Source organism: Miniopterus natalensis, chromosome 2, assembly GCF_054644295.1.
Source record: "Miniopterus natalensis isolate mMinNat1 chromosome 2, mMinNat1.hap1, whole genome shotgun sequence".
NCBI classification, from domain to species: domain Eukaryota; kingdom Metazoa; phylum Chordata; class Mammalia; order Chiroptera; family Miniopteridae; genus Miniopterus; species Miniopterus natalensis.
In genome coordinates this window covers 141093106-141105524 of record NC_142082.1, presented here as the reverse complement: position 1 = coordinate 141105524, position 12419 = coordinate 141093106, and the positions used below count along the sequence as shown (strand labels likewise).

The window sequence follows — 12419 nt, the reverse complement described above, 5'->3', positions numbered from 1 at the left end:
CTTTTCCCTCTTTCCTTAACCTCCTCGTTGCTGAGGATGAGGAGACCACAGTTTAAAGCAGAGGGCCAGGGCGGGAAAGCCCAGGAGTCAGCATGACCGACGCCCGCTCCTTGCCAAATGGGCCTCTCACGGCACTAGAAGCTGACCTGGGAAAGGTAAACGGAAACTCCCAGTCAAAGCCCCTGGAAGGACAGTGCCCAGAGTTCTTTTATTTTCCGCCGCAACCAATGTAAACTTGTAAAAGGCCAATAGTGAAGATTAGTGTATTAGTGAATGCATGGAGGCCAGCACTGCTCTAAATGAGACGTGACAAAGCGTACGTAACTACTATAAGCCAAAAAGGAAACAAAATAAAAATGACCCTTTTTACTGTACAAGGGAAGCCTGTCTTGGTGTGTGTTTGTTGCTTGACTATCCCAATTCTTGAGTCCTGGGAGGGGTCTGGGAATTGGGACCTTAGCACATTTGGGAAAAGGAGGGGAATGGGAGGGAGATCAGGGTCTCTGGCAAAGTTCTGGCTGAGTAGAGATTGGAGAGGAAAGCAAGGTCCTGACACCGCCACCCACTCACCCCCCGGGCATTCACCCATTGCATGTGGCATTCCTCCCCCTCCTGGACTGGTGTTAAAGGCCCATGAAACCCCTTCCTCACCAGTTCACCTGGCAGAGCCCCCAGAGATGATATCAGCCAACCCAGCTGGGCTGGCCTGCCTTCTGCCTTTTTCACCAGTATGTGAAAAACATCTATCCCAATGCTCCAAAGCTCAGGCGTGCGCGATGCCCAGCAGCCTCCACTCTGCAAGCTAATGCTAGGCCCCGCCCTCCATCACCCCACAGATAAACCAGCAGACTAGAACTGGTCTTGTTCACATTTGTACAGGGGTGAGGGGCACCCCTCCCCTTCCCTCACCCTGCCCTGCTTTGGGGACATCCCTCTCTAGGCCATGTCTCCTGGTCCAGGAAAACTCTCAGGAGGATTCTGAAGTGCCCACTCTAGTCTGCTCCAGAAGCTCCACTCTGGAGAGAAATGGCTGGTAGGTCAGTCCCCGTCCTCCCCGGTCCCCAGCCTCCAGGCCTACTGTGGAGGTGAGATTGCCATGGGTTGTGACTTTGTGACTTGAGTCCTGGGCATCTTCTGTAACGATGCCTCTTTCTTTTCTTAGATGTTGCCCAAAGTTTTGCAAAAAGCTTCGTTCATTTCAGGTACTCCCACCTCCTAAAGAATTGGCTGCAACTAGCCAGCCAGGGGGGACATCAGGAGAGAAGAGGAAATCTGGGTTGGGAGGGGCCCAAGGTTTGCACAGAGTCTGCGTTGCTGCTCAGCTCTATGCTTTCTTGGATTCCCTTTTTAAGATTACCAAGATTTCCTCCATTGAAACGTTCCTGAGGCACCCCCTACCCTTGCCCCCCACTGCTGTTTGCTGTACATAGAGGCTAAGTGGGGTGGGGTGGGCGGGTGTGCACATGTGTGTGTGTGTGAAGAATGTATATAGGTAAAGGGGAGCGGGGTCCAGTGGTTCCAGAAAAGGGACAGAACTCCTGTGTTCTATTCCCAGCTCGACCGCTGGCTCGCTGTGTGGCCTTGGGCAAGTCACTTAACCTCTCTGTGCCTCAGTTTCCCCATCTGTAAAATGGGGATAATAATACTGACCTACCTCACAGGGGTGTTGTGAGGCTTTACCTAAATGTTGTGTAAAGTGTTTTGAGATACAGAGGCAAAGGCACTAGGGAAGGGCAAAGTATTACTTGGACTTCAGGAAGATAAAATGGTATCATAAATGCTGCTATTCTGAGAGCCATTTTAAACTGCACTGCTCCAACCACCCCCCGCTTCTCATCACCAGGACAGCAGGTCGAGAAAATATCTTTCCTTTCACTTGCTTCTAGGGTTTGTGATTATTCTAGACAATTGTTTCCCCTTGCTGTATCTCCTTCCCTCACCACCTCGACTTGTTCCCTGTTCCGTTTACACGGAAATGGCAGAAATGCTTGAGAAATGAGAATGTATAAGTGGATTGGAAGTTTATAGTCTGAAATTTCAATTTTACTTTGTACTGTACATCTTTTTACTTTAGAATTTGCAATAAAGGGTTACGTCGATCTTGTTTTCAACTCTCCTCTTGGACTGGCCTGTCATTCTGTCATTGCTCTCACGCCAAAGCCCCTTAGCCAAGGGTGGATGGGAAGTCAAGCGCTCCCACCCAGCAGGACCCCACAGCTGTTCTCTTGCCTTCCCCTGGGACAGGGGACCTAGTCTGAGCAGAGTCTGTGTGAGGGCTCACCCAGGCTCAGGTCCTTGGATGGGCTGTCAGTGCCCCAGCCATTCAGGTGGGTGGGAAAGGTTTGGGGCTCTGGTGGACCTTCAGGAGGCCTTGCCAGAGTGGGGAGAGAAGCTTGGAGGCAGCAGCCCCTGGAAGTGGGCGCACCTCTAGCTGTAGCACCCCCTACACACTCCAGCAGAGCCTCGGAATAAACAGAGCCAGCATTTTGTTCTGGTCCCGTTATGCTTCCCAAGCTCCTTTACTGCTCACGGATCATTTTCTTTGGAGCTAATACTCGCAGCGCAAGCAGCTCTGGGTTCAAAAACCTAACTATGCCACTAAGCAGATGCGGTTTAGGAGCGCCTAACCAGAGTTTCCTTATGTGTAATGGAGATAATACCTTCTGTCTTGGGTTTTGAAAATTAGGTCAAATAATATATGTAACTGCTTAGCATAGGACCTGGCACACAGTGCTCAGTAAGTGGTAGCTCGTAGTGGAAGAATAATTTCGAAATAAGGAATTAAAGCTGACAAGAATTGGGAGGGCCTGCCTCCTACCCTGCTGGTAGACTGGCACCCAGGCTTTCCTCCTATTTACAGGGCCCCTGGCTGTGCCGGCCCTTCCAACGAACTAACAAACCGATTGCTCCCTCCTTTGCGTGTTTTGTAACTTTTTTTATAATACGTCAAAGGTAACACTCCACCAGGATTGTGCCCACTTTACAGCCGGGGGCACTGGGGTGAGGGAGGATCTGGCCCATGGGCAGCCCAGGCCGAATGGGCCCAGGCCCCGGGAGACGCGAGCTGCTCTTCAGTCAAGAGCGGCTGTGCCTCCCACGGGCCGTGCGCCTCGGCTGGCCTGAGCCGGGCAGTGGCGGGCGGGCCGGGGCTGCAGGGCTGCACCCCATCGCCATCGCCGCCCGTGATCCACAGGATGAGCAGGGTGAGCAGCGCCCCGGCGCCCAGTGACCCCACAAAGCCGGCGAAGAAGCCGAGCGCCAGCGGCCCGGCCCAGCCCACGGGGCTGCGCTCGTACGGTGCCTGAGGCAGTCGCTCCACGACCAGCTCCAGCTCGTCCCAGTTGAGCTCCGAGACCGGGGCGCGGCGGGAGCGCAGGGCCGGGCCCGGGGCGGGGGCGGGGACGGGGGCGGGGGCGGGGGCGGGGAACGCGGGTGCGCGGAAGGGCTCGTATCTCTGCCCGAACTTGCGCAGCTGCAGCGTCGCCTGCTGGTGGAGGTTCTTGCCCAGCTCCCGGGCCACGTCGGGGCGGCCGCAGCGCCGCAGGGCGCGGGCCACTCGGTCCCAGGGCAGAGTAAGGGCCTGGGCTCTCAGCCACACCGACAGCTTCTCCCGGCAGTCGTCGGAAACTTCCCGCCGCCGCCGGCCCAGCGACCCCGGCGTGAGCCTGGGCTTTTCCACCCGGGCCAGCCGATCCTCAGACAGCCTGGCCAGCTCGGCCTGGACGTCCGGGTCCCGCGCCCTCAGGAGCGACTGGAAATGGCTGCACTCCTCCGGGGTCAGCAGCTCCGCCAGACGAACAGCTGTGTGAGGACCCATGGCGTCCACGGCCCCCGCCGGAACCAGCGCCCAGCCGCAGAGCGCCAGCGCCAGGCCTAGGGCCCCGCCTGGAGCCTGCGCCGCCATCGCCCGCGGTGAGGCGAACCCCGCGGCCGTGGGGGAGGGGCTCCGAATGCCCACGGGTGGGGGCGGGGCGCTACCCCCCAGGGATGATGGGACAGAGCGGGCTGCCCACCCTCAGCGACTGGGGCGAGGAGCCCAGCACCCAGGCACGTGGAAAGGGGCCTCCAGTACACGCGACTGGCTGGAGGATCATCTCCCAGCACAGAAATGGAGGAGGGTCTCACAGAACCCGGGCATTGGGCTTTCCCAGTACCCCTGGGTGGGTGGGACCCAGTTCCCCTGAGACCCGCAGCGGCGGCTAGCAGCCTGCTTGTCCCACTAATGCCAAAAATTCAGCAAGTCTCCAGTATCCCTTCTAACCCATTTACTGCCCCTCCTCATCCACCAGAAGCCTAGACCCCTAGCTCTCCATTATGTCTGATACCCAATCAATACCTAAATTCTCTTACCAGCTAAATACTAAATATTTATAGGCTGTCATTTCCCATCCTCCCATATGGGCATCCAAACCCTCACCCTCTCTTGCCTGGGTAAGGTAGGCTCCTCCAGTCCCCACCTCCCTCCACACACACACTGGGCCCCACTCGCTGAACTTGTTTCCATTCCCCAAGCAAGCTTGGCTCTGGCCCTCCTTTGGATCTTGACCTGCGCTCTTTGTTTCTGCCTGGGTCACTCAGCTCACAGGTCTTTTCTGGAAAGCCCTCCCTGACTCCATCCTATCTAGTCCCACAGCTCTGCCTTTTTATTGTCTCCCCGATTAGACAGTAAAGTCCATCTATTGTCCCCATAGCAACTAGTGGGTATTTAGTAAAGATTTCTTGAATCAGTGTGTGAATTCTTAACTTTCAAATCAGTGGGATCCCACTCACCCCCACACACACTAGGTTCATCCTGGAGCCTCAGCTCTTCACAGGGCATGGAAGGTCCTCATGGTGCAGTGGTTCCATCCCAGCAATTCCTCCAGCCTCACTTCCCCCAACTCCCGCCCTCACCTTATGCTCTTAGAACAAATCACATGTATGGTGCAGCTGCCAGCCTCCATAGCTCTGTATGCTGTGCCCCTTCCTGACCATGAAGTTTTTCTGAAACCCCACCACCACCACGAGTCAGGGGCTTTTCTGGGCATTCTTGAGATAGACTGTGCCTCCTACATCAAGACACTTATCTGGAAATTAATTCAAAGATTTATCCAGTGTCTTCTATGTACCAAATATTGTGCCAGATGTGAGAATAAAAATTTTGACATGGTCCCTCCTCAAGCAGCTTTATGCAGATGTATTTTCAAATTTTCCAGTTTTCAGCTCTCCCTACCCTGTATTGTGAGCTCCAGAACAGTGGCTGTGCTTAATTATTTCTATATTCTCAGTACCACACAGTGTCTGCACAGAGTAGGTGTAAAATACACCAATTAGAGAGGAAAGGGGACACCCATGGCCCCAAGGAGAGTTGGGGTCGCTGAACCCTGGGGCAATGCCCTGGAAGCCCCATGTCCAGGCACACCTTCAGATGTTTCTGAGGGGAAACTGTTTGCTTTGCCTCCTGAAAGCCTGGTGTACATATTAAGCCCTGAGCCCTGGGTGCAGTACTCCCCTTGCACTCTGGTGCATTTTCAATAATTTTAGAGCATTTGTCAAGGACCTCAGGAAGCTGTGAGTCTAAACCTCTCATGGCTATCTCCACAGAGCTTTTACAGCAAGATGCTCCTTCCTACTTTTATCAGTCTCCCAGTTTATGATAAGTTGTCAAAGATAGTTTGGGGATTGACAAATGGTGGCAGAAAAGGAATCCTGTGACCTTAAAGACAAGAACTTGGTTGTATCCACACCCTGCTCTCTGCCCTTTCCCTCCATCCAAGAATGGAATACAAGTATAATCACTGTAGCCATCAAGGGCTGCTGTCCAGGTTGTGGGTGAACCTTCCTCTTCTGTCCCCTTTCCTCCATGCATTCACTTACTCATTCACTCACTCATTCCACAAACATGGGAGCCTTTCTTTACTCCTCATACTTCAGAGCTCTGGGGATACAATGAGTCAGGCCCCATTCTGAGCCTCTGAGAGCTCAGAATTGCATTAGGGCCTTCCCAATACAGTGCTTCTCAGAGCCTGAGAGTGTGGCCTTTCACCTGAGCCTCAGGGCTCAGCACCTGTTGGGCACCTCTTGTGCCAGACTGAATAACAGGGGTTTCACAATGTTTTGCTCAAGGAATAAAACACCCACAGTGTCCCACCAATGGCACTGATGGACCTGGGTGCCCATGCATACCCAGAGGGCTCCCCACACCTGCTACCCCCAAGAAATCCTCTGGAAACCACATGGCATCACTTTAATACTGTGTAATACTTTCTTTTAAAATACAGTCTCTTCTGAGGTAGACAGACCACAACTGCAGAGCATCATCAGACAGGAGATAAATACGTCCATGTACAATACGCAGCAAAATGAGGTAGAAATGGTTACAGCTGGAGGAGAGGACCCCAACCCCAATCTGGGCAGAGGAAGGAGAGGGCCAGCTTGCTGAGTCTGCCCTCTCCCAACCCCTGCCCCTGGATTCTTTGGTATGCCCCCCCAACATTGCCAGAGCTGGACCTGCCCTTCCCTACCTGCCCCAGCGCCCATGAGGTAGGTGCTAGTAGACTGGGGGATGTCTCCTTGTGCAAAGTTCCCCAAGGCCAGTAGAGGAGGTGCTGGGTCTCAATCAGTAAGCTCCCCCACCCCAACTCCCAGAGCTGCCTGCCTCTTGAAGGGAAGGGATCCCAACCCCACTTCCCTGATGCCCTCCCCCACAATATACATACACACACCTGAGAGAACCTCACTCCTCACTCCAAGGGCCTTTCACAGCCAAGACCCTGCACCCCACCCCACTGCTTCTGAGGCATCAAATTCCTGCAAAGAGCCAGCTCCAAGGAGAGGAAGGCCAGAAAGAGACCAAGGGGGAAAAGGGGGAAAACACAGAGCAGCTTTCCTGTTAACACTGCTAGACCAGTACAGTACAGGCCCTCAGCACCTTGGCACCTGAAATGTTCCCCCTGGACACTCTTCCAGCTGGGAGTGGGAGGTGGTACAGAGACTGTAGTAGCTATAAGGGTAGGCAGGGAACAGAGAGAGAGGTTGGGTGGGAGAGAAAAGAGGTTAGGGACGAGGGCTTGTTCCCCACAACTTTGGACCAAAGGTCAGAGTTGTGAAATGGGCTCCCTGAGGGGGAGGTATCACACTGCTGAAGCCCATCAAGGGAAGTTGGTGTGAAGAGGAGGAATACGGTTCTCAGAAGAAAGCCCACGAAGTCTGGGCTTCTGGTGGAAAGTATGGGTACGGCTGAGAACAGACCCCCAATGTTCGGAAAAACAGCCTGCCCCTTTCACACTCCCTGCCCTCAAGACCTAGGACCCTAGGAGAATGAGAGGAACACTTTCCCACGTACTCAACCCTCCTCAGAGCCTCCTAGCAGACAGGGAAGGTTGAGTCTGTAGTCAGTTTTGTGCCCAACCAGACTTGCGGCCAAACTTTCCCTCCAGAGGGAATCCCCTTAACCTAAGTTATAGAAGACCTCTGCCTGGGCAATGGCCAGGTAAGATGACCTCTCTGGAGACTTTTTGCCTACGTCACTTACCCATTTGGGCCCTCTCAGACTACTCTGGGTCAGGGGCAGGAAGTGGGCATCCCAAGCCTGGTTAACCCTTAACAGAAAATACTACGCTTAGAGTGGGGCCCAGTTGGAAGAGCAGCAGAAAGGGAGCAAGATCTACCTGCTCTAATCCCACAACCCACTCCCCAACACCCCTGCCTACAACCTTGGACTGGGGAGGAAGCCCTACAAATACATTCTGCTTCTCTCCCAAGGAAAAGCAGGGGTCTCAGTGTGGTTCTGGGTCCTCCTCTCCCCTTCCCCACAAGTCTCACTTTCTAAGTCTTCTGGGAGAATGTGCTCCCCTGAGGAGTGGGGTGGGTGGTGGGGAAAATACAGGAGAGTAGCCAAAGTGTTAACATTCTTTCTGAGGTCAGTTTCTTCCTGAGTTGTCAAAAGAAAAAGAAAAACAGCAAGTTCTACACATCTTACAAAAATAAGAGGCCTAAATATTAAACAAGCTACATTTCTGGGATTTCCCCCTCAAAAACAATCATCAACAACAACAAAAAAACCCTTCTTTGGGTGTTTTTTGCTTGCCCTCCCCCCAGACCCAAGGTTTCAGCTGGGTAATGGGGTGGGAGGGAACTCCCTATCCCCTCCTCCTCAGCCTCTGGACCTCCAGATCTCCTGCAAAGGGACCCTGCAGTCTTTGAATGAGAGGGACAGAAGGTAGGGGGAAGGACCAAGAGACACAGAGGCTAGAGAGCAAGGGATGGAGACAGAGCAGAGGGTGACAGACGGAGAGAGGAGCAAAAGAGAAACAGGGCCAGGATGCGGTTAGCAGGGCAGTCACAATGCGACAGGGAGAGAAAACTAGACGAATGCAGCTAAACGGGAGAGTTGGGGGGAGAGGGAGGAGTCATTCAGATAACGAGGAGACAAAAGGATTGTGGCGAGAGAGCAGGAGTTCCTTGGGCCCCAGGTGTCAGCCCATCCCGGGTCTGTCCATCCAGGAGCGGAGATGGCGAGCTTCCCGTCCACAATAAATAGAAAAAACCTGAGTACACAGCGCATATGGCATCTATCTGCCTAGCAGAAGCATTTTCCTTCCCACGGAAAAAAAAAAAAAAAATCCACCAACAGCCCCTTTTCTCCCTCCCACATTCATCACTCGGCACCCTCCCAGTCCGGTGGGTTCCAGACGTCCCTCCCAGGGCCGTGGGGAGGGGTGGCGGCTCCCGCGGCCTCCCCAGGGCGCTCTCAGTGTCCGAAGCCGTACATTTTGTCCCACTCCACGTAAGAGTCCAGGTCCTTGGGGGAGGCCCGGGGGCCCACCTTGGCCAGTGCCGCCTCCAAGTCCTTGTAGGAGAGGGGGCGCTGCAGCCCCGGGAGGCCCGCCCCGGCCGCCGCTTGCTGGCACAGCTGCCCCAGCTCGCCCCCGGAGAAGCCCTGGGTGCCCTGCACCAGGGCCGCCAGCTCCCGCTCGCTCAGCACGCAGCCCTGCTGGGCCAGCGCCCGCTGCAGGATCTGTCCGCGGGCCGTACCGTCGGGCAGCGCCACATAGAAGCGCAGAGGGAAACGCCGGCGGGTGGCCTCGTCCAGAGCCGCGGGCCGCGAGGTGGTGCCCACGACCAGCACGCTGTCGGCCCCCGCGCCGCAGCCGCCGTCCAGGCAAGCGAGGAGCGGCGCCTGCAGCGCGCCCGGGCCCGCGGTGCCGTCCTCCCGGGTCGGCAGCAGCGCGTCCAGCTCACTGATGAGGAGCACGGCGGGCGGGCGACAGCGCGCAGCCGCGAAGGCCGCCTGCAGAAGGCGCGCGCCCTCGGCGGCGCCCGGCGCGGCCAACGCGGCTCCGCGCAGGCGCAGCAGCGTGGCGCCCAGCTGCGTGGCCAGACAGCGTCCCAGCAGCGCCTTGCCGGCGCCCCGCGGCCCGAAGAGCAGCACGGTCCGCGGCGGGCGCGGGCTGCCGGGGTAGGCGGGCGGCCTCAGCAGGGGCCACACCAGCTCCTCCTCCAGCGCCACCTTGAGCGGGCCCTGGCCCGCCACGTCTGCCCACTGCACCGGCGGCCCGCAGTCCAACATCTTGCTCGTCACCAGCTCCAGGGCCCCCGGGTCCACACCTTTGGGAGGCTCCTCCGACGGCAAGGCAAAGCCCCCTCGGGGAGCCGGTGCCGGGGCGCGCTCCGCGAACTTTTCAAAGGACTCGAGTTGCGGGCCGTAGACCGGGGAGCCCAGGACCTTTAGAGGGACGCCGCCAGCGTACTTGCCCGACGCCTCCTCCGCTCCCGGCGGCTTTGCCCGGAACCCGTTGCCTCGACACTCGCCGTTGTCCGCGGCGGGGTAGGAGGCGCCGTCGGCCGCCTGGGCCTTGGTAGGCTCGTAGACGTACTTGCGGTAGCGGCCCTCTGCCCCCTCGTCAGCGGCCTTGCGCTTCAGCGACACCCCGGCTTCCGCGCCGGGAGCGGCCGCCTGAAAGCTGTAGGAGGCGGGCGCGGGCCGGGCCGGGGCGGGCGCGGGCAGGGGCGTGGGCGCCGCCAGGCCTGAGGGCAGGTAGGGGGTCGGCGGCGGGGCCGGGGGCGGCGGCAGAGCCCCGTAGCCGGGCTGCGCGGCGTAGCCCCCCGCGGGGTAGTTGTACAGAGGCCCGGAGGGGCCGTAGCCCGGTGGAGGCGGGGGCTGAAGCAGCGCGGCCGGGGGCGGCGGGGGCAGCGCGGCTCCGGTCTGCGCGCAGTAACCGGGCGCCAGGTATCCCCCGCCGTAGCCTGCAGCGTACTCGGGCGCCGCGGACGGGCCCCCGCACGCATTGCCGGCGTAGAGGGGTTCAGGCAGGTTCCCGGCTAAAACCGGGGAGCCCCCGAGGCCCCCGGAGCCGCCCCCACTGCCCGACTTGGTTCCCGGGAGCCCTTCGTGGAGTGAGGCCAAGGGGTAGTGTGGCTCTGGCCCCGGCCAGGGCTCGGGGTCCCCTTTGGCGCCGTTGAGGAAGGCGGCATCGCCGTAGCCGCCCAGGGTGGGGCGCTCGTAGGGCGAGTCCAGGACCCCTGAGTACTTCTCTGCGTAGCGCTTGAGGAGGTTGGAGGCAGTGAGGGCAGAGATGTCGTCGTGTGCCCAAGCATAGTGGCAGCGCTGGCGACCCCCAGGGGGCAGCTCCAATTTGTGGGCTGGTGACGGCGTGGTGGAGGAGACGTCCAGGTGCTGCTCTGGCCACTGGTTGAGAGGCTGGGCGTGTTCCGGTGTCCAGTGCATCTTCGACAGAGCTGCAAGAGAGAAGGGGCTAGTGAGGTCCTTCAGAGCCAGCTGACCTCTAGCCCACCCGCTGAGACTGCAGCTTGCGACGGGCTGGCTCTCAGGCATCCACCACCCTCCAGCACCTTCTCGAGCACGAAGTGCACATACTGGATTTGCCCCTCTTGTCCCAGGATTAAAGTTATCTGAAAACACTTCCCTCAGGACAAGAGATATCTGGAAGGGACATGTTTGGCTCCAACTTCACCTTATAGGCAATGATTATTATTTCATCCAGGCCACACCAGCCCTGCCCTCCAGGACACATGGTCCTGACTTTCAGACATAATGTGAAGAGTCAGGCAACGAGTGAGACACTCTAGACCTGGGAATAACCAGGCCTAAGTGGGGCTCATTCAGTAACAGCTGTTCGTTGCACACTACCAGGGGCTAGGTAGGCACTAAAGAGACACTAAGGTTTGTGTAAGGATGAGAAGCCTGCCCAGGGCCACGAAAGTAGTGGCCCAGCAATTTGATAGTCCTAAGTGTCCTGTTCACCTCAGCCTTCCCAGAGACTCCAGGGCCCCCTTGGGGCCTGAAGTGAAGGATGTAGATGTCTTTGGCAGTGTCTCACTGTCCTTGGGAAATCCCAGAGACTGACCTAGAAGCGTACATTTCCTTTCCACTTGGTTTCTTTTCATCTCTACCTGATGAAGTCAGAGCACCTTGGTTCCAGACCCAACTCTCAGGCGATGGCTGTGTGCCCAGGGCAGGTGTTACCACCTGCCTCATTCTCAAAATGTGTTTCACCACAATACAGAAAGGTTATTTAGAATAGATAAATCATATTCCAGAGAAGATGGGGCCAGGTTAGTTCACAGCAGTGCAGGTAAGTGCACACCTTAGCTTCCCAGTAACCAAATAACTCACTTTGCAAAGTAAAAAACACTGCCATACTCAAGAGAAGCAAAATGTTCCTGGCATCGAGATCACAGGACTTATTTTTCGTGGACCTCAGGAAGCAAACCTGTGAGATGTAATAATGTCCTCTTATATAACCATGCCATAAACACAGAAATGTTACATGGCTGTTTCTTACACTGTCCCTCAGCACCAAAGCATGAGCCAAACTCTAGTCAAAGGATTCAGAATGGGCCTGGGGAACTACTCTCTGAGCACATGACTCTAATGGGTTAGCCTGTCCAAGGATTAAAATCTCAAAGACTAATAGGGCCCATGGCATACTAGAGATGGTTTTTGCTGATGAGTATTTCTCAAAGCTAAGCTTTTGATAAGTTAACCTTACAGGTTCAATATTCTTTCTTCAACAAATACTAAGTGCTGTGCTCAGCAGGGAATGGGGGGCAAATTGTAAGGTGAATATGATGGTTCAAGAAGGTGCAGGACACAGAACATCCTGTGAGGCAGGAAGATACAGGTGTGTGCCAAGAGCTCTGGGACTCGGGAACATACCACACCTGGTTGAGAAGGCCTCACCAGGGAGGTGGTGTCTTCACTGGACCTTGAATTATAAGGGACCAAGTTGACCAGACACACTAGAGGGTTCCAGCACCTTTAAAGGTACAGAGTACAATGTATTCAGAAAAGCTGGGCTGGCTTAACTCATATGCCCTATTCCCTTCTTCAAGACAATTTATTGCCACCTTCTTGAAAATTGTCTTAATAAATCTACACACCTGTGTCTATGATGTGAATCATGCCCCTTAAGAAA

General features: G+C 56.2%; 2 protein-coding genes across 2 annotated transcripts in view; both read right to left on the bottom strand.

Annotated features, from left to right (window-relative positions):
- Positions 1-2920: 2920 nt before the first annotated feature.
- On the bottom strand, positions 2921-3904 carry TMDD1 (transmembrane and death domain 1). The gene has a single exon (XM_087813918.1). It carries the CDS (start codon positions 3902-3904, stop codon positions 2981-2983), a length of 924 nt encoding a protein of 307 aa, XP_087670044.1. The 3' UTR covers positions 2921-2980.
- A 2317-nt stretch (positions 3905-6221) lies between these two features.
- The window catches only part of FIGNL2 (fidgetin like 2), a 28693-nt gene continuing 22495 nt past the window's right edge, over positions 6222-12419 (bottom strand). Inside the window, exon 2 of the mRNA XM_087814663.1 lies at positions 6222-10719. Coding sequence (XP_087670789.1) covers positions 8732-10708 — 1977 coding nt within the window. The 5' untranslated portion in view covers positions 10709-10719 and the 3' untranslated portion in view covers positions 6222-8731. The remainder of the gene's footprint in view (positions 10720-12419) is intronic.